The 27495-nt window shown below is 43.8% G+C and overlaps 1 protein-coding gene across 1 annotated transcript in view; it reads right to left on the reverse strand.

Annotated features, from left to right (window-relative positions):
- Positions 1-27495, reverse strand: part of CREBBP (CREB binding protein) — a 128936-nt gene that overhangs the window by 65201 nt on the left and 36240 nt on the right. Inside the window, exon 3 of the mRNA XM_068565397.1 lies at positions 6497-6673. Within this exon, the coding sequence (XP_068421498.1) occupies positions 6497-6673 (177 nt within the window). The remainder of the gene's footprint in view (positions 1-6496; positions 6674-27495) is intronic.

Below are 27495 nucleotides of genomic sequence, written 5' to 3' on the forward strand. Positions count from 1 at the left end.
AGGCAGAACACTCTTTGACATAAATCACAGCAAGATCCTTTTTGACCCACCTCCTAGAGAAATGGAAATAAAAACAAAAATAAACAAATGGGACCTAATGAAACTTCAAAGCTTTTGCACAGCAAAGGAAACCATAAACAAGATGAAAAGACAACCCTCAGAATGGGAGAAAATATTTGCAAACGAAGCAACTGACAAAGGATTAAACTCCAAAACATACAAGCAACTCATGCAGCTCAATATCAAAAAAACAAACAACCCAATCCAAAAATGGGCAGAAGACCTAAATAGACATTTCTCCAAAGAAGATATACAGATCACCAACAAACACATGAAAGGATGCTCAACATCACTAATCATTAGCGAAATGCAAATCAAAACTACAATGAGGTATCACCTCACACGGGTCAGAATGGCCATCATCAAAACATCTACAAACAATAAATGCTGGAGAGGGTGTGGAGAAAAGGGAACCCTCTTGTACTGTTGGTGGGAATGTAAATTGATACAGCCACTGTGGAGAACAGTATGGAGGTTCCTTAAAAAACTAAAAATAGAACTACCATACGACCCAGCAATCCCACTATTGGGCATATACCCTGAGAAAACCATAATTCAAAAAGAGTCATGTACCACAGTGTTCACTGCAGCTCTGTTTACAATAATAGCCAGGACATGGAAGCAACTTAAGTGTCCATCGACAGATGAATGGATAAAGATGATGTGGCACATATATACAATGGAGTGTTCGCCATAAAAAGAAATGAAATTGAGTTATCTGTAGTGAGGTGGATGGACCTAGAGTCTGTCATACAGAGTGAAGTAAGTCAGAAAGAGAAAAACAAATACCGCATGCTAACACATATATATGGAATCTAAAAAACAAAAAAAAAGGTTCTGAAGAACCTAGGGGCAGGACAGGAATAAAGATGCAGACGTAGAGAATGGACTTGAGGACACGGAGAGGGGGAAGGGTAAGCTGGGACGAAGTGAGAGAGTGACATGATATATACACTACCAAATGAAAAATCGATAGCTAGTGGGAAGCAGCCACATAGCACAGGAAGATCAGCTTGGTGCTTCGTGACCACCTAGAGGGGTGGGATAGGGAGGGTGGGAGGGAGGCACAAGAGGGAGGGGATATGGGGATATATGTATATGTATGGCTGATTCACTTTGTTATAAAGCAGAAACTAACACACCATTGTAGAGCAATTATATTCCAAAAAAGATGTTAAAAAAAAAATAGAAAGAACCCTTGTAGGAGACCGCAATGGGGAGCCCCACAGGAGACTCTGTGAGAGAAACTGATGATAAGGTCCCTTTGGTCACCAAACTTTCTTAGATTAGGTAAGCCCAAGATGTGTCCCACTTCGAAACAGTGCTCTTTTAAAACAATCCCAGACCCATCATGAAGGTCAGCAACGACCTAATTGACAAATCCAGTGCCAAATGATGTCTGAATTTCCCTCCTTCCTGCAAATGCTCCCTTGCTGTCCGTGTTATGACTTTTTCAGGTGAAAACGGCAAGAAGGGTAATGTCACCAAGGAATCAGGCGGCCTCCTCTTCCAGAGGACTGCCCTGGAACAACTCTCCCCCACTCCACGCACTCTCAGGCAAATCTCTCCTTTGAGAAGGTCCACATGGACCTTGAAGTCAGGCCACAGAAAGACAACCCAACTTATACCCCTGCCCAAACCTGTTCTTCTTTGTCAGTAAAATTTACATAATTTTGAAATTCTTATATCCACGTGAGCTATCCTAGAAAACTGGATAGTGAACATATATTTAATAGTTGTCACTCTTATTAATTCCAATTATGAACAAGTAACATAGTTAGTATACATACTGCGTCTTATTAGACCTAAAACTTGTTTCTAAAATACATCCTGATTTCAAAGATGCTACAACTGTGAAAAAAATTTGCATCTCAGAATCATGAAATACAATGTAATAATATGGTAAAAGTTCTAAGAAGCTTCAAAAATCTGTAGAAAGTTAAGAAATTACAAATAAAATGGCCAAAGACAGAGCTGCAACGAAATCCATGTGAAAATTTAGGGAGATGTGGTATTTGCTTTTGAATATTGTCCTGGGGATATCTATGCCCTCAAAAGGACCCCATTTGCAATAGGGTCTCTGAACCTTTTGGAGCTCCAGGCAGCACATCCCAGAGGCAGCCCATAGACCGTGGTGATCAACAGGTCTCCATGACTACGGGCCACACTTAAGTCTCACGGAAGATGTTCCACGCTTCCTGACCGTCCCACAGATCCCCTGCATATTCCAGCGACGCTCTTTGGCCTTCATCTCACTCACCATCTCAGCAGCCACCATCTCTGCCTGTCCAAACAATCTCCTCTCTCGGCTTCAGTGACATCAAGTTCCTTGCTGTCCCCTTTGCCAGCTCCTCCTCTGCCTGGTCTCTCTCCCTGTGCTCCCCTCTGAGCCATGGCATCCACTCCACAGCCCTTCTACCATAGCATGCTTACCGCCAGCTCCCGATGGACAGTGGCTGCCCTACTTGTATGTCCACCCATCTGCCTGGCCTCTTCACCTAGACATCTCACAAGCATCTCAAGAGGAGCATGTCTTAACTGGAATTACGAATGCCCTCCCCTTCATCACCCTTCTCCCAGTCTGTTCCTCCGCTAGCTCTGTAAATGGTCCTGCCTCCCACCAAGTCATCTCACACGGTGACCCCACACATCCACTCTAGTGGCAAATCTCATCTGGTCTCCTGTCCCCTCTGTAATCAATGGCCTCCAGGCCCCCATCTCCACTAGCCTAGAGCACTGCAGTGGCCACTGCCACCCATGGCCCTCCTTGAGGCGGCTCCTGCCCAGCCCCCAATATCCACTTCACACCGCTTTCCTCTCACCCTTCCCACTGGACTTCTGCTGGCTCCTACACAAGCCAATGCTCTCCCAGTGCCCTGGGGTCTCCGTGGCTTCTGCTCATCCTTCCAATCTTGCCCTTAAAACCCCCTATTTGGTGCGGCCTTCTCTCTGATGGCTCCACCTAAGTAGGTCCCTGTGTCAACCTCAACCTCTCCGTGCTACTCAGACCTGTTGGAGCAGTTTGCGTTTGTAATTATTTGTTTTCCATCACCACCACCCCCAATTTCACGAAAGAGGGGTGAGCTCTACGTAACTCACACCAGCACTCCAGATGCACCTGGGCTCAGAGAAGGTGCTCAACAAATGAGACGAGTTAAAGGAACGGCCACATCCCCTCGCTTCCTGAGCATCACCAGTGCTGCGGGAATCCTCTAGGAGAGGAGACAAGCATGAGTCCCTCCGCCAGTGACCAAGTGTCAATCGTCCCACAAAGAGCTCAACCAGGGCACCAGGTGATTCGGTATCAGAGTCCTGAGCTCAACTGTTTGGCATGCTGAACCTAGCTGGGCTTTAAAAGACCACTCCCCAAAGCATGACAAAAAACACAAATATGTTCAAGGCTCCAAATTTTTCTTTTTTTTTAATTAAAGAAATTTAGATCTTTGGTAACTGCTCTCCCTCACTGTACAAAAATCTCTGGGCTCCAAGGGGCCAGAAACAATTTAGAAAACTCAAGGAAGACAACAAAACATGTTTGAGGAACTGCAAATAAGGAATGTAAACACACCCCAAAGGGCTCGGAGCCACTAAAACATGACACCAGGACATACTGAAGAAGCTTTGGGCCTTGCAGACAAGAAGTTACATAGCCCTGAACGAACCTAAAGCCCTCAGACCCTCAGCCTCTACATCTGTAAAATGGGAGGTGAATGATGTCTTTCAACAGGCTGTCGAAAGAATAAGGTAAAACACAGGGTGAGAAAGCACTTAGAAAGATATTGGGCAAATTATGTGCACTTGCTGCCCTGCTTCTCTGTCAGTCCCCTCTGGTTCCTGTGCTGCGCCCAATAGCGTGAAGTCCGTGGCTGGGTCACCTGGCCTGGTGAAGCCTGCCCCGAGCCCCACGGTAAACGTCTGAGGACTTCACTCCAAAGGCACCAGCTGCGGATCTCTCCAAGAGTCCACCCGTGCCCCTGTGGGAAAGTGGTGGCTAGGCTCCCATACACCAAGATACTTCCCCAGTTCACCATGCGGGTAGCCTGCTAAGGCCAAGGCGGGGGGAGGGGGGAGAGAACTGGTTTTATCTGTTAGACGTCACAGACAGAAGGATGAGATGTTACTGCTACTGCCTCCCCCAACCATTCCCCGGAGCAGGGCTTTCAACTGGGGCCAACTACAGGGGGGTCGGTGTGCAGGGCTGTGAGCATCGAGTGGGTGAAGGCCAGGGATATTGTTAAACATCCCACAATACACAGGATGGCCCCCACAACAGAGAAAGATCCCACCCCAAACGTCAACAGTGCCAAGGGCAAGAGAAGCCTTCCCTAGCCCAAAGGGCTCCAGCCCAGGCACAGGTGGAGGCAACCAGAAGCCTCTTTCCAGTCTGGTCCGAACCTGCCCTTGACAAGCACACCACTCTCAGGAATTCAGTCCCCTGGAGCCGCAGAGGCGGGAAGAGGAACCTGCAGTGAAAGGATTCTGCCACTAAGTTGGGGGTAAAGGAGAAAGGATGAAAAAGTGGGCCTGGAGAAGATCTAAAAAAAGAAAATGGAAGAAAATGTTAGGTCAGGGTTTCTCAGACTACAAAACACAGAATGTCTGTGAAAAGCAAACACTCTTACTCTGAAGCCAAAATGTGCTCCAGGTCACTGACCAAACCCAGGTGACAATCAACAGTACTGAAGTCCACGCTACTGCCCTCCCAGTGAGGACTGGAAAAGGAAAGGCAGGCGAGAACAGGAAGAGCAGGGCTGGGGATCCTGGCCTGCCGCCCCCAGGGCTGAGAGGAGTCGTGTGAAGGGAGCAGTGGGCTTTGTTGTAAGTTCTGGGTCTGTATGGCCGGGAACAGGGCAATCCTGGCAACAAAAAGTTACTGGAAGGAGAGAAGCAGATCCAGGAAAGTTACAGGGGGATGATCAGAAGAAGAAATAAAGAAGTAAAAACTTGAAAACAGATCTCATTGCTTGTACCCTTTCTTTTTAAAGAAGGAAGAATGTAGCAAACTGAGAGCGAATCTGATTAGGATACCTCGGGAATCTGACTAGGATACCTCAGTATCACTCCCTTCTCTGATGTTTTTTTTTTTTTGGCTGCGTTGGGTCTTCAATGCTGTGCACAGGCCTTCTCTTGTTGTGGTGAGTGGTGGCTACTCTTCGTGTGGTGCATGGGCTTCTCACTGCAGTGACTTCTCTTGTTGCAGAGCACAGGCTCTAGGTGCACGGGCTTCAGTAGTTGTGGCTTGCGGGCTCTAGAGCGCAGGCTCAGCAGTTGTGGCGCACGGGCTTAGTTGCTCCGCGGCATGTGGGATCTTCTTGGACCGGGGCTCGAACCCGTGTCCCCTGCATTGGCAGGCAGATTCTTAACCACTGAGCCACCAGGGAAGCCCCTTTTTCTGATTTTTAACAGAAACAAAGAGAAAGAGATCCAACTCTTCCTGCTTTCAGCAGCCTCAAAACTTCTAAGTACTGTAAGCAGTCAATTCCTTAGTTTTGGCAAACGTACCAAGATTACAGAAGATGTTAACATCAAGGGAAGCGGGTGATGGAGATAGAGGAATTCTTGGCTGTACCTTTACAATAAATACTTCAAATTAAAGTTTTTTAAAAATCAAAAGACAAAAAGCAACTTTTTCTGAACATAATCCCCCAGCTTTCTTCTGAGCCTTCCCAAATCACTCTGCACAACTATGTGGATGGCAGCCCTGGCAGGGCAGGCCAAGGGGAGAGGAGAGCGGCTGCTCCAGGCCCTGACGCATCGCTAAAGGCACATCAGAGACGCAGAAGCCATGTATGCACGGTGAGGTCCGACAAAAGAACACACTTCCCCTTAGTGGCCGGAATTAAAAGAGATGCCATTTTGTGGCACAAAAGGAGCTATTTTCCCATTAATATCTGGGTTAGTTAGGTTGAGAGTTCCAAGGGTAGTTTCTATTTTATAGGTAGGAAATCTCAAGGAGAATGAAGACCTGTGAAACCATCTGTCAAGTCAGACAGGACACACACATCTCACAGACAAGGTACAGTTCTCTGAAGATAAATGTCCTTTGTAACAGAAATGGATGGACTGCTACTGACAGCTTCAACCACTAACAGACGGGAAGTGTAAAAAAGCCTATCTCTCCAATTCTCTTGGCTCTATTGCTGAATCAAGAGGGTGACTCTGGAGGAAAGTCAAAATGACTCACGGACATGAACCCTCTCCCTCCACACAGGGACCCCGGGAGGACTAGCTGAGTCATCTTACCTAGCCCCTTACGGGCAGCTCATCACAGAAAATTAAACTCACTGAGGAAGCGTACGCATAAGAAATACAGGTTATTTTCCTTTCACCCATGATGCAGATCTTTTAGTTGCAGATCTTCACTGTCAGCACGATAAAATCCACACACCAAAGCACCCACTGGAGACCCACAGCTCTGAGACCAAGGGCAACTTACCATGTTTGGCACGTTGGTGACTGAAGCATTCTTGATGTCTGCAGCGAAGGGAGGCAAGCTATTGACCATGCTCTGCTTGCTGGGCAGCTGAGGGTTCACTCCAGGGGCTCCCATCTGCTGCCCTCCAGTTTGACTAAAGGGTTGTCCAAATGGACTTGTGTTACCAGTCATTCCCATCTGAAACAAAAAGAGCAATGTCAGCCATCCTGACGCGACCACATATGAAAGGAAGAGCCTCAGAAACGCTCACTCTGACCCACTGAAGCAAAAATCGTTACTTCCTGTAAACTCTTCATTTCAATTGTAAGTTAAAGGCTCATTCTCAGGGTTCACAATTAGGATTATGAACAGAGCAACTTGCTCAAACAGCTACAGGCTAAAGGCAGAAGACTAGTGAAGCTGCTCCCAACAACCCCATCTGTCCCCTCCTCCTAAGTATCATCCCAAGAGCCAGCACTTTTCCACCCTTACCCCTCAGCCATACTCCTCACGCCAAGTCCCCTACCCTGAGAGTGGCACCGACCCAGTAAGATCATTTGGAAAACAAAATCTTCCAGAATAACTGACAAAGGGGAGCTCCTTCAGTTTAATCCTTAATTACTCTATAAGTAATTAGTTTCTTTCAGCTACCACCCCCCAATCAGATTTGAGTTTCCATTAGTTCAAAATGCACAGTAGAAATACTGACAAAGAAATCATATAATGTCTGGGATCTGCTTTAAAACCTAGTGAGGCAAGGGGTAGCATCGATGAAAAACGACTGGACAAACGTCGGTGACTCCTCACCAGGGGACAGGTGTGGGGGGTTGTTATACTAGCCCCTCTAATATTATACGTATTTGAAGTTTTCCATGATAAAGTCTTATCTTAATTACAGTGAAATAAAAGAAACTGTATAGTAGATAAAGCCAAGAATGGAAAGGAGGAACCCCACCTATGCCGCGGAGTGGGGCAGCAAGCAACCACAGGAGTTAGAGATCCCCTCCGGTCAAGAGCCCCCGGCCAGGTTCCCGCCAGACCCCTCAGCTCTAACCTCCACAGGCATGAATCCGGGAATCCCCACAGTGATGCCCTGCTGCTCAGCCGCCCCCTCTGGAGAAGCAGAGTCTCATTACTAAGAGAGTGGCTTTTTTAGTCTGCCTGCTTTGCTTTCTCACGAAGTTGCAACAATCCATCTGCTGCCTACTGCCTGCTCTACTTTTCTGCTGTCCTGGTGCATTTGATGTTTAGAAACTGGGAGGAAGGAGTCTCCTGAAGGGAAGACAGCCCCTTCCCTAGGGGACAGAGTTTCCATTCAAGAAATCACAGCTCAGTTCTCTCCACCAACCTCACATGGTGACTGCACCAGCCCGTTCACACTGGTTAACTCACGTTCCTTCTATGGACCTTTACCTCATCTGAAAGATGAGTATCTTGCACAAGACAACTGCATTACTTCTTTCAGCTCTAAAATTCTAGGCTGCAAACAAACAGATGCTCAACACAATCGACCCTTTCCTGCTGAAATGTCCGCATAAAAACACAAATAAAACCAAACTACTGTAACCAAAAAGATCTTGTTCTGGCATTTTCATATGTACTCGTGGTTTCCACATATAGCCCTCACAGCGGTACTTCTCAATTTTTTGAAAGTGAACACATTCTAGCTGCCACTTTTGCCTTACTTGCTTTACTCGAGTAAACTGAAACAAATTTAAATTCAACTGAAATTCAAAGTAAACTTGAGAAAACTGAAACAAAAACAAATTCTTTACGAAGCCCACCAAGTAGGCTCAACTCTGAATTCAGATGATTTAATCAAGGCAAGACTTAATCAGCAAACTCTTAACATAAAGGACATTTCTGATTCTCAACTAGGTTCCTTCAGTTGTTATCTGAAACTCAGAAAAACTGAAGCAAAAATCTACATTTTCAGGAAGTGTTACACTAAATTAAGTCCACGTAATGATTACTTCTTGTAGAATTCTGCATAAACTCAAACACTGCTCTCAGAGCCCCAAGAATTTGGGGAAAAAACATGGTTATAATTTCCATTTCCTAAATTTCTTTCTTTTTTTAAAAAAAATTATTTATTTTATTTATTTACTTTTGGCTGTGCTGGGTCTTCGTTGTGTGCGTGGGCTTTCTCTAGTTGTGGCGAGCGGGGGCTACTCTTCGTTGCGGTGCGCGGGCTTCTCATTGCTGTGGCTTCTCGTTGCAGAGCACAGGATCTAGGCACACGGGCTCAGAAGTTGTGGCTCGTGGGCTCTAGAGCACAGGCTCAGTAGTTGTGGCACACAGGCTTAGTTGCTCCGCGGCATGTGGGATCTTCCCGGACCAGGGCTCAAACCCGTGTCCCCTGCATTGGCAGGTGGATCCTTAACCACTGTGCACCAGGGAAGTCCCCCATTTCCTAAATTTCATTTAAAATTTCTCTACTTAGGACCAAACATGTCAGAAGACACATGCATCAATTTACTCTCCATGAATCCGTGCTCACAGTCAGCCAGCGTTTACCTAGCGCCGGCTATGAACCAAGCCCGGTTCAGAACACGTTCGGATGCAATTTTCCTACTTGTCATAGAGCTCGCTCCGTGTAACCACCAATCTGATAAACAAGAAAAATCAATGTTGTTTTGGAAGTTTCTAGTACTGATGAATCAAAGTGGATGGCAGCTGGGGGGTGGGAAAGGAGAGGCAACTGTCCTTCCACTGATGCCAACTGTCCAAGGCAGTCAGCCCTTTGGTGTAGAGAGGGACATAAATACCAAGAGCTCAACGAGCTTCCAAAGGGGACCTGTGCGGCTCAAAGTTCACCAGCCCTGTTAAAAACGTCTAAGGCTCTGCGAATATTGGGACGGCGTTCACACGATCACCTTGCCAGGGTGAAAACTGGGTGGGTGTGTGGTCTGGTCAGTTGGCTACTACTTGCCTGGTGAGCCTCTGGGACAAAGCACCAAAGTGCTGTGGACACTGACAGATTTCATCAGGAAATCGTTCTCACCTTTTCTTCTTGGCCATTCCATAGTGAAGGAAACCTCTCAACATGGTTTCAATCTTCATGGGGCAAGAACCAAGGTAAAGTCAAAGATCACAGACAGCAGGTAAGGAATGGCCAGCTCACAGGAGGCTATGTGTCTAAAAAAAAAATTGGGGAAAATCCCACCCTCAGCCTATGACAACACACTCCAAGGATGAACCAAAGCAAGTCACAGCCACCTTCAGGATCAGGCTCCAAAGTCAGGGCTCAGCTCCCTGGTCCAGGGCCAGTCCCTCCTTAATATCAGAGCTAACAGAGGCCCAGGTAAGGACAGCCCTCTAACAGGCCACCCAGCCACATCAGCCAACTAGGCCCCGTGGTCCCAACTATCCCCCAGCAGAGCCTGGTAGAACCGGAAGGCTGCTCCAGTCCTAGCCTGCAGTTTTGAGTAAAAACCCTTCACTTCTAGAGATGTCTAGATTTCTGATTTCCTGTCTGTATCTCTTCTCCTTTGATCAGATCGAACATTCCCAAGTCTAGCTAACACATGTTTTTTAGCACCAACGTGTTCTTTAGCTCATGATGAAACAGTATAAATCGAGATGTTTGTCTAACTCCACTTAATAAAATCAATGTATTTCTTTTATTTTCCCAACAGTTACTTAGTAGCAATTTAGTAAACTTTATTTTCAACCGAAGTTTATCATATTTTGGTTTAAGGCTGCTACAGAACCAGCAAACAATCTTTTCAATAATATTCAAAAAGCAGAACAGCAGAAATAGGCAACTGTTCAGTTAATGGTGCAGTTTATATAATATATGAACAAATTAAAGCCTACAGAATAAATATTTATATTCTGCCTCATTCAGCAACAGCCCATACATGTTAAAATATCCTTTCACTCTCTTCTTCCAGAGCCCTTTTAAGCATTTAATTCAAGTTCAATCTTAGAAAACAGGAAAAGTTAACTATGGTAAGTACTGAAAAAAAGGCAAGCTCCCCCATAAGGAAATCTAAATTAAATAATGCTTTATAGGTCTACCAAGTATTCCCATGAAAACACATTCTTGTAACCAAGTCTATCAATCAATCATTTGAGAACCTACTTACTCTGTTGTTTGTCTATCACTTCAATGAGACAATAAAGACACGTAAACTACAGTCCCTGTGTACCAGGGAAGAACAAACTAGGTAAGAAGGTAAAAAAGACAACCTCCCCCAAACCCCACAAAACTAGTGCCAGATCCTGAGGCCTACCCCCTGCCCCAGGATGGGATTAGGTATTAGCCTTGGCATGACTTTAAAGCATGAGACCAGACGAGGAAACCTGTCTTTAGGGTTTAGTTCAAACAAACCTGAACAATGCCTACTCGAGCCTCATTATGAAACAAAGATAGTGTCCGCAGCAAATTCTGTTGACAGCACCTGGCCCATCAATCAAAAACTGCTGAAGTTCTGAGCTGTCAGGCAAGAAGGTGAATGACAGACATCACAGAAGAAGAACAGAGTAGACGATGCTTCTCTACTCTGACAGACACATACTACAGATATGCTATGGAAGGTTCAAAACAGGACACGACTCTGTGGCAGTATTTGTCATAATAATATTTATGACAACCCATCCTAAATCTATCTTTGGCACAAAACCAGGATGAAACTTCTTGCCTTCCTGGAACGTATGTCTCCTCTGTGTCCTTGGGCCCCAGTACATAGTGGGTACTCAATTAGTATTTGGGGAAAGAACCAAATAAATGAACACTCCAAGAGACCCACTGCATCATGCAGCCCACCCCTCGGAACAACAGAAACCCCAACATCAGCCCTGAGGGCAGGGGGGGAATCAAAGAACCGTGCCCCAGTCACAGAAGCCAAGCACAGATAAGGGTCACCACTGGGTGTAGCGGGCACTGGGAGAGGCAGCAGAACAGGCTCCTTTCTGTTTTCTCAACAGTCACCACGAGGATCTCAGCTACTAGCTGCAATGGACAGGCTGTCAGTCCACTGGCCTGTGCTCAAAGGTTGAGTACAAAGAGCATATGCACTCGGAGTTGGTTTTACAGGACAAATGCGATTTTGTGCCCCATGACAGCACAGACGGGAGCCCGGCCTGGCTGTACAACAGGCACTCTGTGCTTACGTGCACTAGGCCAGCAAACCTTTGGCTTTGGTGCAAGGCCTCAGCCAGGCCCCTGCCCAGAGCTTCCCACTGGTGCACTGTGATAATGGTCCATCAGCCTCCATGGTCACCTATGGCTGCAAACGGCCTCCTCTGCTGACCTCAGTGTAGGACAAATATTTCATTTTCTACTTGTGTCATGATATGACAACTATCAACATAATAAGAGAACAAGCCGTGGGCTGCAAAAGAGCAGGGAGATTCTCTCCACCACACTGCACTAACCCGGAGAAGATCTCTACTACTTACCTAACTCATCTAATCAAATAAGGTAGTAACTGAAAACCCAAAGAACTAACTAGGGGTGTTAAGGAGAAGTAACAATGATCATGTAAGTTTCTCCCCAGAATAGGTTTCTAAATAGTAGCAAGCCAAGTATTCCTTTTCTTGCTCTTTTGTAGGAAAGTGGGACAGAGAAACCCTTTCTTTGCAGTTAGGGCCACCACAGGTTGTACCTCCTCTACCATCATCAGCAGCCCAAACTCCCTTGGGATGAGACAGTGGGCCTGGGCCTGCCTGGGCAGTCCATGGCAGGCAGGGGTGCCTGGGCGGAAACGTCTGTATACATTTTGTGTGATGTGCATTTTTGAGAGAAAAGGTCCATTATTAGATTCTCAAAAGGGGTCCTAAGATCCCCTAAAGATTAAGGATGCCTGCCCTTGGGGAAGGCAACTCCCTCTTCCCAGACCTCACACACCCCCGCCACATACGGGCCTTTCCCAGTAGCAGACTCCCGTCCAGAGACATCAACCACTCACGTAACAACCACCCTCACAAATGAACTCTCCCCAATTTCCATCTCCAAACATCCTCTTGAAATGCACACTCACAGGAAGGATCAGATCATAACTATTTTTGAGCTAAAAGCTTGATGGGGGACACACTGTGTGACCATTTGAGAATATCGGGAAAGGGAGGTAAGAGGGAAGATGTTCAGGACTGGAGCAGGACAGCCAGAAACACGCTTCCACTTCATGATTTTACTTAGAGTCCACCAGGGCTTCAGAAATGCTTCAAGTGGCAACAAATGTTGAGTTTGATGTGGTTTCAATGAGCCCACTAAACACGCTTTTTCAAAAGCTGAATTCTTCAGCAGTTTTCCTCACACCTTGATATACACTTAAAACCACACTACACAGCAGAGCAATCAGAGGAAGTACCGCCGTGTGTGTGTGTGTGTGTGTGTGTGTGTGTGTGTGCGCGCGCGTGTGTGTAACTGGTGTGATGCTGGTCAGGAAACAGACAGAAAGAAAACAAAATACAGCCTTTCGCGATAAGCTTAGTAGGGACGATAAGACAGGTTAGAATTGTCAGCTGGAAGGCCTCAGAGAGTTATCTAGTCAAAATTTACACTCCGTGGATGAGGAAAGGGTGGCCCAGAAAGCTTAGGAACACAACAAATCAGCTGGCGAAACTGCCGTGATGCTCGCCCTGCCCTGCCCCTCCTAGAGGCGCCACCGCCGCTGCAGGCTCGTTGCCCCCTCGCTTAGGCAGAGCCTCGGCTCCTCCAGGCCCACCCGGAAATGCACTGCCCAGACTCGCACCGCCGAAAGGGACAGGCTCAGTCCACCAAGACCAGGCGTCGGCAAACTATGGCCCCAGGGCCAAAGCACCCCAATGTCTGTTTTTGAAAAAACAAAACAAACAAAAGTTTTATTGGAACATAGCCACAAATAAGATTTCATTCTTAGAGACAGTAGGACGTTGTGGTTAAGTACGGAGGACCTGGTCTGCGGGTGGCTCTGCCACTTGCCAGCTGTGTGACCTTCGGCAATTTACTTAAAACTTCTCTGTGCCTGAGCTTTATCACCTGTAAAGTGGAGATGATAGCACCTCCTCTCTTAGGGTTGTATTAGAATTAAGTGGATTCACGAACATGAAGCACCAAGAAGAGCGACTGACGCGTAGCAGGTGCTACAGGTGCTGGCTAGTATGTTATTATTTGGCTTTGGGGGGGAATCATGTTACACTAGATGTAGTTTCTTTCCTAAGTATGCTTAGGACACTAATTTAAAAACTGAACATTTTTCAGAGACTGTGTGATGGTGGAGTGGTTCAAACAGGTAGGATCAGAGGGAGAAGCCAGCTGGGATTACTGGCATTTGATTATGAGACATTTGCAGAGACACATGAAATAAACTTGTGACAAAAACAATCTTGTGCATTCACCAGTTGTAGAAATACTTTTAACAGACAACTATGTTCAAATTGTCCTAGTAAATCACAAAATTTCCAGTTTCACTCTAGATTGTTTTCCAGCTTAAAAAATAATTAATACTCAGAACGTTCACTTGGAACTTAAAATAGATCATAAGCTGTAACAATATATGATCCAAATACCCTAGCCTAACCTTCCTGGGTTGAAATTTAAATGAAAACATCGAAGAATTGAACAAGAAAGAACATTTTCACAAAAAAAGAGACTGATGCGACTCCCACTTGCAAGCCGGCCACGACAAAGCAACGAATGTTCCATGTGATGTGGCTTCAACCTAACCTGACAGGTTTACTAACCTGAAGTTTTTAGCATCTTTCTTCACATGCTGGTACACATATAAAACCACAAATTCATACAAAGTATGTAAAAACAATACAATTTAGGATGCCATGAGCAAAAAGCTGCCAAATAATTTAAGAGTCACAAGTATTCACTCTTTTCAATGACCAAAAAAACCAAATGACAAACAAAAAAACAAAGCCAAAAAAAAAAAAAAAAACCCCAAAAAAACCAGAACTACCCCAGAGTATGGCCATATCATTTGTAAAGCCAAAAGCATTTTCTCCTGGCAACCTAACATTGTTGGGAGAAAGCCAAGAAAAGCAGTTTTCATGGAAAGACATGGCTGTGTTCAGCTGTCTGCTATCACCCGCTTGCTCTTGGAATCCTTCCAGTACCTCAACTTGGCAGATAAAGAGTAAGTAGAGATATGCAACAAATCGCAATGCCAAAGCCATCGCCTGGCTGTCCAGTGTCACCTGCAGTAAGGGAACTGGGAATGAGGACCCTGGGCGTGTGAGCAGCCCGCCTCGCTGAACTCAACTCTCAGGAGGACGCCAGTTTTGAAAGCATTCAGGGAAATACACAGCCCCCAAGTCTGAACACTCTCCTTAGACTAATAAATTGCAACTGGAAGATGGGCAGAAGTATTTACTGACTCTCATGGTACTGCCCTTGGATGATATGTGAGCAGAATGTGACTGAGAAAGAACTGTGGAAACTCCTAAAAGGAAGGTGACAGGACAGCAGATCACTGCCAAGACCTCAGGCCTCATTTGTAGTTGCCCAATTGTTCTAGAAACTTCTAGCAACAAAGGCAGTGCCCTAACACTGTTGGTATCCCTCACAGGTCACAAAAGTTAGACACACCAGCTCTCCAGGGTACAGTCTGCATTAATTCACAAGCAAAAGCACCAGACCAAGGTCAGTGGGGAAACTAATCCTGACTCTGCGGCTAATCAGCTGTGTGACTGAGACAAACCTCTTGTTCCCTCTAAGTTTTAGTTCTTCTCAGCCGTGAGACACGAAGCACTTAGATGACCACTAGGTGATCTTTAAAGTTCCCTGTGATCCTGGACTTCCCTGGTGGCTCAGTGGTTAAGAATCCACCTGCCAATGCAGGGGACATGGGTTCGAGCCCTGGTCCAGGAAGACTCTACATGCCACAGAGGAACTAAGCCCGCGTACCACAACTATTGAACCTGCGCTCTAGAGCCTGCGAGCCACAACTTCTGAGCCCACGTGCCACAACTACTGAAGCCCGTGCGTTTAGAGCCCGTGCTCCACAAGAGAAGCCACCGCAATGAGAAGCCCACTTGCCACAACTAGAGAAAGCCTGCGTGCAGCAATGAAGACCCAACGCAGCCAAAAATAATTAAATAAATTTAGTTTTCAAAAGTTCTTTTTGATCCAAAAAGCCGGTGACTTTCTTGGTTTTAAACAATCAGCCCTTGAATTGTATGATGTCTGTACTCCTGGAAGGCCCACCTACCCGTAATGACAGGCAGATGGGGACGCGATTCTGTGTGGCCATGTGCCGGCCCCTGGACTGGGAGGATCTCATTAAGTCTAGGCTCCCTGTGGGGTGGCCAGCGGCCTGTCCAGGAGACTGGGATTTTGTAGGGCGCTCCCTGCCACCCGCACTGCACAGGCCCCCACGCTTTCCACAGCTTCACATCCTCCACGCCATTTCCCAGATCGCGTTACAGGAAGTACCGCCAAGCCAAGGTGAGGGTGATAAAACTTAAATTGACTGCCTTCCCTAATTCTTCAAGTCCTAACATTTTTTAGGTGGGAAAGCAGCCTCTTTAGGATTGCATCAAAGCCAAGTCAAGCCAAGCCCACAGTGGCTATGGAGAAAGAGGAGGAAAGAGGAAAAGATGATAAAAGAGTAGGAGAGAAAAAGGAAAAAGAAAAAAGCATTTTATTTTATAAGGACTGAATCTGTAGAAAGACGAATTTTAATTTACACTGCAGCTCAGCTACAGCACAATGGAACAGAGAACCAAGTTTTTAATAAACCTTACCCCAACCCTCTACAGGGCAGCTCTCTCCTGTTAGGCCAAGAAGTACCCTCCTCCATGGATTTACAATCCACTTGAAAAATGATGAAACAGAGCAGGCAGAGGCGACAACAGAGGAACAAGGTGACGTCCACACAGATAATGCGGGAATTCAGGGGAAGGAGAGGTAAAGATGGGACCGAACAGGCAAAGAAGGCTGTAGGGAAGAGAGCCCATGATTATTTCTAGCAAAATTTAAAAGAGAAAGAAAGCTGACATTTAAGAGAATTTTGTTCTTCCTCTCCATTGGGGCAGCAAAACTAAACAAGTTCTTGTAACAGACAGGCGATCAGCTTCACTGCTGGGGCAGGAGGTGAGTCCCAGGAGGCAGGGTGAGGACACAAACCCAGTGTTTTCTGGGGCCTCCTCGGCTGCAAGAAAAGGAATGGAGAGGATAAAGTCCCACCCAGCTTATTAAATGCCATAAATCTCAAACCATAAAACACACTCAAAGACATATCACTCTTTCAAATACATGTGGCTCTACTTCTAACCAAAAACTGAGTTGTGTAAAGTCCTAACAAAAATATACTTGGTATAGTAAAGTGTTCTTAGTCATGTCCACTGGTGCAGAGACGTGGCTTTGAGGACACACAGAGGTACCTTAACACTCTACAGACGCTGCGCCTCACTCCTGAAGATAATGTAAGTGAAAGCACTTGGAAAATGAAAGTGCAAAATCAATGTAAGGCAGTAGCGGTGGCATTAAAAGTAAAACAGTTCTTTTACTATAAAAACTCACCCATTACTGACAAGGGGAAAATGTTCCTTGTACAACATTAACTTCTAAAAAAAGGATTAAAAAAAATATAATCCCCGTAACACACGCACACGTGCGCACACACATACACACAGAGCAAGACAGAACACCAAAATATTTAATAAAGGGTTTAGAGGTGGTTTTTATTTTTTAAACATTTTCTATATTATTCAAATTCTCTGCACGAAACATTATTTTATCTAAGGAGGAAAAGTTATTATTTTTTAAATTTTATTTATTTATTTATTCTTGGCTGCGTTGGGTCTTTGTTGCTGCACGCAGGCTTTCTCTAGTTGCAGAGAGCAGGGGCTACTCTTCATTGCGGTGCGTGGGGTTCTCATTGCGGTGGCTTCTCTTGTTGCAGAGCACCGGCTCTAGGCACGCAGGTTTCAGTAGTTGTGGCTTGCGGGTTCTAGAGCGCAGGCTCACTAGTTGTGGTGCACGGGCTTAGCTGCTCTGCGGCATGTGGGATCTTCCCGGACCAGGACTCGAACCTGTGTCCCATGCATTGGCAGGCGGATTCTTAACCACTGTGCCACCAGGGAAGTCCCTATTATTATTTTTTTAAATAAATTTATTTATTTATTTTTGGCTGCGCTGGGTCTTTGTTGCTGCACGGGCTTTCTCTAGTTGCGGCGAGTGGGGGCTACTCTTCGTTGCGGTGCGTGTGCTTCTCCTGTTGCAGAGCATGGGCTCTAGGAGTGCAGGTTCAGTAGTTGTGGTGCACGGGTTTAGTTGCTCTGCGGCATGTGGGATCTTCCTGGACCAGGGCTTGAACCCGTGTCCCCCTGCACTGGCAGGTGGATTCTTAACCGCTGCGCCACCAGGGAAGTCCCGAAAAGTTATTTTTAAAAGCCATTCTCTGCTCAAACATTATGACTGCCCACAGTGACAAGATGACACACTGTTGGGCTGCACACCTGTACTTAAAATATTAACTGCTTTTTCTTTTTTTAAAATTAAATTAAATTAATTTATTTATTTTTTTGGCTGCGTTGGGCCTTCGTTGCTGTGCGCGGCTTTCTCTAGTTCCGGTGAGCAGGGGATACTCTTCGTTGTGGTACACAGGCTTCTTATTGCAGTGGCTTCTCTTGTTGCAGAGCATGGGCTCTAGGTGCGTGGGCTTCAGTAGTTGCAGCACGCAGGCTCAGTAGTCGTGGCGCGCAGGCCCTAGAGCGCGCAGGCTTCAGCAGTTGCAGCACGTGGGCTCAGTAGTTGTGGCACGCAGGCTCTAGGGTGCGTGGGCTTCAGTAGTGTGGTGCACGGGCTCAGCAGTTATGGCACACGGGCTCAGTAGTTGTGGCTCGTGGGCTCTAGAGTGAAGGCTCAGTAGCTGTGGCGCACGGGCTTAGGTGCTCCGTGGCATGTGGGATCTTCCTGGACCAGGGCTCAAACCTGTGTCCCCTGCATTGGCAGGCGGATTCTTAACCACTGCACCACCAGGGAAATCCCTAAAATATTAATTTTAACCTGTCATCAGACACTGAATAAAACTAGGTAGATCAAACTGATTATGACTGTCAAGAGATTACTCTTGGGTGGTAATTTAAATCAAATTCACCCCGGTTATAACATGGTTGGAAGTTGTCACACTTTGCTCTAATGCATTATACATGTGACCAGAAAAAAAGCCTGAATGAGGCTCAGCCACTCAGACATCTACCACTACTATTGGCAAAGAAGGCTGGAAGGAGGGAAAAGAGACGCAAACATAGTCAACAGCCAATCAGGATATAAAAAGCTGTATGTTGCTTTAGTAGCTTATGTTTATCAACAGAAATTTCGTGAGTGACTCCTGATACAACAAAGGCACAATTATCCTGCTACCTGAATCTTGGTTCATATTTCAGGCAGCAGGGATACCATTTCATCTCAATCTATCTGGTACCTGAGCTTTGGAGAGGAACAGGCAAGAGACTGGATCATGAGGGATTTACCAGCATGTGTTTGGCTCCCAGGTTTCGATAGTGAGGTACATTTACAGTTGGAAAGTACCTATTTCAGGAGTAGCACCTTTTCCAGCAAGGAGATGATCCAACTGCTATCACATCTGCCCAACTCTCACTAAAGCCCACCTGCCTCCTAGCTCTCAGCTGTTAGCAATGATGCTCTGATCTTTGGCACAGTGGAAGCTGAAAAGGCGGTGGTAATATACACGTTATCAATTATTAGAATGATGTCTATTAAGCATCTTCCAGAAGGGAGATACTACGGGGTGGTGGAGGTGCACAGCATGCAGGGCCACGTCCTCTCGAGCCCAAGGCAAGAGACACAAGCTACAAGGAAAACACATGTGCGCTGTCAGCAGGTGGCACCAACACTGACTGCTAAATGGAGTCTGAAGGGGGAGAGGGGAGCCCTGGCCCTGCGGGCAGACAAACAGCTCAGGTGGTCTAACTTGAGGTGGGTCTTGAGAAGTGGGCTAAATAGTAACTGTAATATTCATCAGTGACGGGTGCTGTTTGGCATCATCACCATGAATGAGAATACGGTAAGACATTTCTAGAAGGGGCCTGGGTATCCACTAGGCCTAGAGAAGTTACTCTTGCAGTTTCAAAGTCTCTCTCTACTCAGATACCCACAAAAATCGGACTAGATGACCAGCCACCTGGCTGGGAGGTGACTGACAGATCGAAGGTATTAATTAAAATGAACATCAATACTGGGAAAAGCAGGAGTAAGCTGGTTATTAATGTTGATAATTACTTATAAGAGGTAAGCTCTGTCCCTGAAGAGCATCACTTGCAAAATCAACAGACAGGAATGAAAGCTGCTATGACGTCTCCAATCAGATTCTGACAGACTGACCTGAGAGTCACCACCTTCCGTCTTCCGGCCACTCCCATCTCCGCACACCTTTCCTTCAATGAATCCACATGCGGCAGTAGCACAGCTAGGTGCAGCCACACCCTGACAACTTTAAAAGTACAACTGCCAAGCAGGCCAGCATCTCCCATTCTACAGCCAATCTCCAAGCAAAATGTGCCAAGTTCTCAGGGGAGAAAACAACGCTCTGAACCTCCCCTTGGTCTGTCCCTTATCTCCATGCCCCAGTGCTTTCCCCCATAGCCCTATCAGCATGGCCGCTCACCAATGAGACCACACACCCCTGTACACCATGCACAGAGGGCTGCTCAGACTTCCTGTTTCCAACTTAAATGGAACAGCACATAGGAAAATGCTCTGAAAACCACAAAGCACTGTGCAATCTTGAGGTGCCTTTAAGATCTCTTTCCAAAAATAGAGCACAGAAAATCTCTAACATCAGACAGGATTCTCTAAAGTGAATAACTTTTCTACAATACTGAAAACAGACGGGCATACATTGTAACTTGTAATTTACAAGGTCAGTAATTCCAATACGATGTATGAAGTTGGCATTTCCCAGTATTATCTATCTCTTGCCTTGTTCTAGGACTTAAGATGGTTTGTTTTCCAGTTCATTCTTCAAACACTGGGCAGAAAAACAGAATTAAACGACTCATTATTGAGGGCATGAAGTTTCCACTTGGTAATAACAAAGCAACCACGGCAATCATGCCATTTTTCAAAAGCTACAAACCCAAGTGCCACATTCTTACCTTAAAGTATACAATAATATGCACAGATGTAATTATACAGAACTATGGCTTTGGACTTACAATCCATTGATAATTACTTGCATCTCCTGAACAGTAAATGTCATCAACAACCAATTCATAGCTCTGATCTGGTGTTGTTTAGAGCACTCTGGACACTGGTTCACTAGAACATTCAGGAAAGGTGCTCACTCCTCAGCAGACAACAAAAGCGGGAAAAAAAGGAATTTTTGCACAGAATGCATTTTACCAACTGTAGCAAAGATGATCAAAGAAAAATAAAAAATGTTTGGGGGAAACTCCATTTGTGAGTAATTTTTATTTTAACAATTATTAAGACAAAAACCTCTTGTTTCTGAGATTCAGCTACACCCACTGCTTTATTAAGTTCTTGTAAAAGGCAAAGTTTTCAGAGTGTCATGTGTATACTCAAAAATCTGCACAAATACAGAAAAATTTTAATACAAAAAAATTAAAGAAGAATTTTAAGTCATATGAATAGATGTTAAAAATGAATCAAATCTATATGTATCAATTTTAATAATAACAAGTTTTTTTTAATGAGATGAATACGTATAGCGTACCATGTATATTGTGTATAAGACACTTAGATTTTTAATCTGTTAGATTTGATTTCATTTATTTTAAAAAACTATGAAAAAGAGACAAATCTCCCATGAAGCGTTCCAAATAAGTTACACAGACACCCCACCACAAGAGAGATAGAGCCCAACCCCACTCTTTAAGTGGGGGCTGTGCATGGTGACTTCTTTCCAAGAGGACAGGCTAGAAGGGGGAGGGAATGGAACAGTACAGCAGAGACACAAACTCAGCCAGGTAACACAAACACAACCATGTGATCAGCCATGATGACAATATGCACCCTTTGCCATGTGATAAAAATGGCACTTTAGGACTTCCCTGGTGGCGCAGTGGTTAAGAATCCACCTACCAATGCTGGGGACACGGGTTCGATCCCTGGTCCTGAAGATCCCACATGCCTTGGAGCAACTAGGCCTGTGTGCCACAACTACTGAAGCCCGTATGCCACAACTACTGATGCCCGTGTGCCTAGAGCCTGTGCTCTGCAACAAGAGAAGCCACCGCAATGAGAAATGCGCAGCGCAATGAAGAGTAGCCCCCGCTCGCCGCAACTAGACAGCCCGTGCGCAACGAAGACCCAACGCAGCCAAAATAAATTAATTAATTTTTAAAAAATGGCACTTTATGATCTTCCTTCCATAACCCCGTAAGTCTAAAACCCCAGTCCTACCACAATAAAAACATAAGACAAATCCCAATAATGGGGCATCCTAAATACACCTGACCAGTCCTCCTCAAAACTGTCAAAGTCATCAAAAACAAGGAAAGTCTAAGAAAATGTCACAGCCAAGAAGAGCCTAAGAAGACATAACAAATGTAATGTGGTATCCTGGATGAAATCTTAAAAAAAGAAGAAGGACATTAGGGGAAAATTAAGGAAATCTGTATGGATTTCAGTTAATAATAATGTATCAATATTGGCTCATTAATTGTGGCAAATATACAAATATAATAATATGGGAAACAGTAATGGGGGGAGGAAGAAATATAGGAATCCTCAATACTATCTTCCAATTCTTCTATAAATCTAAAACGTTCCAAAAAAGTGTCTACTTTAAAAGTGAAAAGGGAATTCCCTTGGTGGTCCAGTGGTTAAGACTTGGCACTTTCAACACCATGGGCCCAGGTTCGATCCCTGGTCAGGGAACTAAGATCCCACAAGCCATGTGGTGTGGCCAAAATAAAAATAAAAATTAAGAAAAAAAACCCCAAAAACCAACTGTGAAGAAAATCTGAAAAATATCAACATGTGTTAATTCTGACTAACGGAAACATAGACGTTGATTATATCGTTCTTTGGTGTGTTTTGAAAATTGAAAAACCCCAGAAAGTCACAAATGAAACCTTTCTTTGCTACAGTAGTAGTATTGTTTAAAAAAAATTTTTAAGAGACAAGATCACTTTAAAAAAATCACATAAAAAGTAATTATAACTATGCTGGCCTCCCACATGGGAGGTAAACAATTTTTCACTAGCCAGAAAAATCAACTTCTTTATGGGTCTTGCAAAACTTGCTTGGCTGAATTACTATTTCAGATTGAGAGCCACAGCCCAATGAGACCACAGGCAAGGCCCACAGTATACATGTGTGTTTCCAGAAGGGTGTAAGCAGCAAATCCTTCTGTACAACAAAAATACTCCTGGGGAATTAGACTCACTCTCCAAGTTATCTATTCTATAAATTTTGTAGATGGGGGTAAAACCTGATCCATACACAGAAAATTAGGTATTATGCACTTCCCCGTCTTATGTTGAATCCTGGTATATTACAGACAAAATGGTGTAGTAGAAAAAATACAGACCTTGGAGTCAGACATGGATGGGTTGTAAGTCAAGTCTGCCACTTTCTAACATGTGTCATCTTGAATAATTTCCTGGGAGACAGAAAAGTGGCTCAGAATATTTTATTCCATGTGCAAAACAGATATGGCATGTACCTCACAGGATTATTAAACATGAGACGAATTGAGATCGTGTTGCAAAGCACCCAGCGCAGAGCCCAGTGCAATCGGCACCCCAGCCCAGAAGTGTCATTCCTTGCCTGCTCTTCTCTTACCATAATTCAGAAAGAGTAAATACAGTAATTGTTATCCTTGTTCATAAAAGGATCATACTGAAATTTTATGTTATAGTCATTATGTAATTCTGAAAAAATGCCATAAGTATTACGTGGTAATCAACATAAAAACCCTAAATGTTTTAACTTGGTGACAGATGGACAGCAAATTACTGTCTACAGTAAACGTAACTCTTTCCAAAATATTGCAGAAACATTTTGGAGAAGTCAATCCTTGAAGTCATGCTTTGGACCCATTTACATAAAGAATGTTAGGTTTAGTACTTCCCAACTTTCTACACTGAACAAGGAAAGAAACAACAGATAACTTTTGAAGTGTGATATATCCAATCACCAATGGGCACCCATTACATACCCTAACTTACGCTCACACCATCAAGATGGAGAGACCTCCCAGTGCCTGGAGGGCACAGCCACAACAACTGCCCCTCCTAGAGCTGGTGAGAAAAGCAGACTCAAAGCACCCCACTCCCAAGACCTCCCAAAGCAGAATTTGCACCTTAACAAGATCCCCAGGTGATCTGCAAATCATTAAAGTTTAAGAAGCCGTGCCCTAATCTGTGTTAAAGTCTGAGAGACACGTTAATAGCTGGGCTTGAGAATGGTTCCTAAAATGTTTGCAGTGACGGAAAAACACCCAAGAGGAATACAAAGAGTGGAGTCAAATGTCTCCCAGAACAAATCCAACACTCCCTAAAGGAAGACAACAAAACTTATTCAACAACATATCCACAATATCCACTACATAATCAAAAATTACTAAACATGCAAAGAGGCAGGAAAATGTGACCCGTAACTGGAATTATATATTTAAACAAACGAACAAAAGACTGCAAATGAAACAAACACAGAGATGACAAAGATGCTGAAATCAGCCTTCAAAAGAAGGGCAGGAAAGGAACAAAGAGAAAAAAAAAAGAACAATATGCAGAGGGACAAATAGAAAACAAATGGCAAGATGTGGACCTAAGTCTAACTGTATCAACATTTCATGTAAATAAACTAAACCCTCCATTTAAAGACAAAGATTGTCAGAATAAATTAAAAACAAGTTCCAACTATATGTTCGTTCCAAGAGACACACTTTAAATATAAAGACATAGACAAAAGGGTAAAAAAGATATCCTTTGCAAATATTAATGAGTGGGAGCAGCTATGTTAATGAGACAAAGAATATTAATAAAAATAAAGAGAAACATGTAGAATGATAAAAAAGCTCAATTCATCGGGAAAACATAATAATCCAAAATGTATATTCACTTAATAAAAGGGCATCAAAATACATGAAATACGTAATCAAATTTCATTCTACTTAAAGTAAAAATAGACAAATCTATAATTACAGTTGGATATTTTTAATATTCTCTCAGTAACTGATAGAAGAGACAGAAAAAACATCAGTAAGGACATTGCCGATTTGAATACAATCAACTTACTCTAATTGACATTTACAAACGCTACACCCTACAACTGTAGGAGGCACACTCTTTTCGAGCATGTCAGAACATTCATCAAGACAGACCATATGCTGGGCTATAAAACAAGTCTCAGTAAATTTCAAAGGACAAAAATCATATAGAGCATGTTCTCTGACCACAATGAAATTAGAAATCAATAACAAAATAATATCTGCAAAAATCCCCAATATTTGAAAATTAAGCAACACACTTCTACATAGAAACATGAATCAGGGCTTCCCTGGTGGCGCAGTGGTTAAGAATCTGCCTGCCAACACAGGGGACACAAGTTCAAGCCCTGGTCCGGGAAGATTCCACATGCCGCAGAGCAACTAAGCCCGTGCGCCACAACTACTGGGCCTGTGCTCTAGAGCCCGCAAGCCACAACTACTGAGCCCATGTGCCACAACTACTGAAGCTCGCGCACCTAGAGCCTGTGCTCCACAACAAGAGAAGCCACCGCAATGAGAAGCCCACACACCACAACAAAGAGTAGACCCGGCTCGCCACAACTAGAGAAAGCCCGCGTGCAGCAATGAAGACCCAACGCAGCCAAAAATAAATAAATTTTTAAAAAAAGAAACATGAGTCAGAGAAGAAATTACAAGTAAAATATAAAAATATTCTGAACTAAATGATAATAAAAACCTATCAAAATTTATGAAATGCAGTGTAGACCAATCAATGATCTAAGCATTTACCCCAAGGGGTTAGAAAGAGCAAAGAAAACCCAAGTAGAAGAAAGAAAATAACAAAAAGAGAATCAATGATATATAAAACTGAGAATATTAACAAGTCAAAAGTTGGTTGTCTGAAAATACCAATAAAGTTGACAAATCCCTACCCAGACTGATCAGGGAAAAAGGAGAGAAACATAAAATTATAAATATCAGATTGAAAGAGGGGGCAATGGACATTATTACAGTCTGCAGACATTAAAAGGAAATTAGGGGAATATTACGAATCCTTTTATGCCAAATAAATTCAAGACCTTAGACGAAATGGATAAATTCCTTGAAAAACACGAATTATCAAAATTAACACAAGAAGAAATGAAAAATATGAATAATCTGTACCTATTAAACTAATCAAATTATAATTTAAAACCTTATCACAAGGTAAACTCCAGACCCAGATGGTCTCACTGGTGAATTTTATCAAACATTTTAAGAAAAAATACTAAACTCAGAAAAGAAAGGAAGAGGGAACAAACCAGTGTAGTCTTGATACCAAAACCGTATCAGGACACTGCAAGAAAATTATAGACCCATATCCCTCATGAATACAGACGCATAAATCCTAAACAATATTCTAATAAATCAGATCTGGGACTTGCCTGGTGGCCCAGTGGTTAAGACTCCTAGCTCCCAATACAGGGGGCCCGGGTTCGATCCCTGGTCAGGGAACTAGATCCCGTGCGCCACAACTAAGACCCAGCGCAGCCAAATAAAAACAGGAGGGAGGGAGGGAGGGAGGGAGGAAGGGAAGGAGGGAGGACGAAAGGAAAATCCTAACTCGGTTTAAAAAATAAATAAATAAAATAAATCAGATCCAGTAGTACGTAAAAAGGTTAATACATCACGATCGAGGGAGGTTATCCCAGGAATGTATGGTTGGTTCAACATTCAGAAAGATGTACTTTACCACATTAATAGAATAAAGAAAATCCACCTGATCCTCTCAATAGATACAGAAAAAGTATTTGATGAAATTCAGCAATCATCTATGATAAAAAGACTCGGCAGACTACGTAGAGTAGGGGCCTTCTTCATCCTGACAAAGGATACCTTTAAAAGCCTACAACTAACACCATGCTTAATAAATGACTGAATGTCTTCCTCCACAGATCCAGAATAAGACAGGGGATGTATGCTCTCAACACTTTTATTAAACACTGAAGGTCTCAGGCAGAGCAGTAAAGCCAGAAAAATAAAAAGCATACTGATTAGAAAGGAAGAAGTAAAACTGTCTTTATTTTACAAGGACAACATGACCTAGAAAATTCTAAGGCATCCACCAAATAAGTAGAACTAACAAGTGAGTTTAGCAAAGTTACAGGATATAATGTTAATAAAGAAACCCCAATTATATTTCTCCATATTAGCAACAAACAAGTCAAACAATGACACAAAATCTAGAAATTAAACAGAAATGAAAATGAGAAATTAAGCAACCCAATTTTAATACTTACTATAAAGCTAAAGAAATAAACAGATCAATGGAATGGACTAGAACAGGGGTGGCAGACTTTTTCTGTAAAGGTCCAGTTAGTAAGTATTTTAGTCTTAGCAGGTGACCTATGGTTTCCATCCCTCATTCTTTTATTTATTTGTTTGTTAGTTTGGTTTTTAACCAATCGTTTAAAAACATAAAAACCATTCTTAGGTTGTGGGCCAGATCTGGCCCATGGGCTATAGTTTGCTGACTCCCAGACTAGAGTCCAGAAACAGACCCCTCCTTATCCAGTCAATTCCATTCCTAGTTATTTATCTAAGAGAAATGAAAATTTATATGTCCACACAAAGACTTATACAAAAATGTTCACAGAAGCTTTATTCTTAACAGCTCCAAACCGGAAACTACCACAACATCCATGAATAGGAGACTAGATAAGCAAATCATGGTATATTAATACAACAGAATACTAATTAGCAATAAAAAGAACTACTAAATTCAGGCAACAACATGGATGAATCTCAAACACACACCGTGAGCAAAAGAAGCCTCACCAAAAACAAACAAAAAAACCCACATTACAGAATTCCATTTATATGAAGTTTGAGAACAGGTAAAACTCATCCATGGTGAAAGAAATCAGTAGTGACAGC

This window comes from Eschrichtius robustus, chromosome 16, assembly GCF_028021215.1.
Source record: "Eschrichtius robustus isolate mEscRob2 chromosome 16, mEscRob2.pri, whole genome shotgun sequence".
Taxonomy (NCBI): Eukaryota; Metazoa; Chordata; class Mammalia; order Artiodactyla; family Eschrichtiidae; genus Eschrichtius; species Eschrichtius robustus.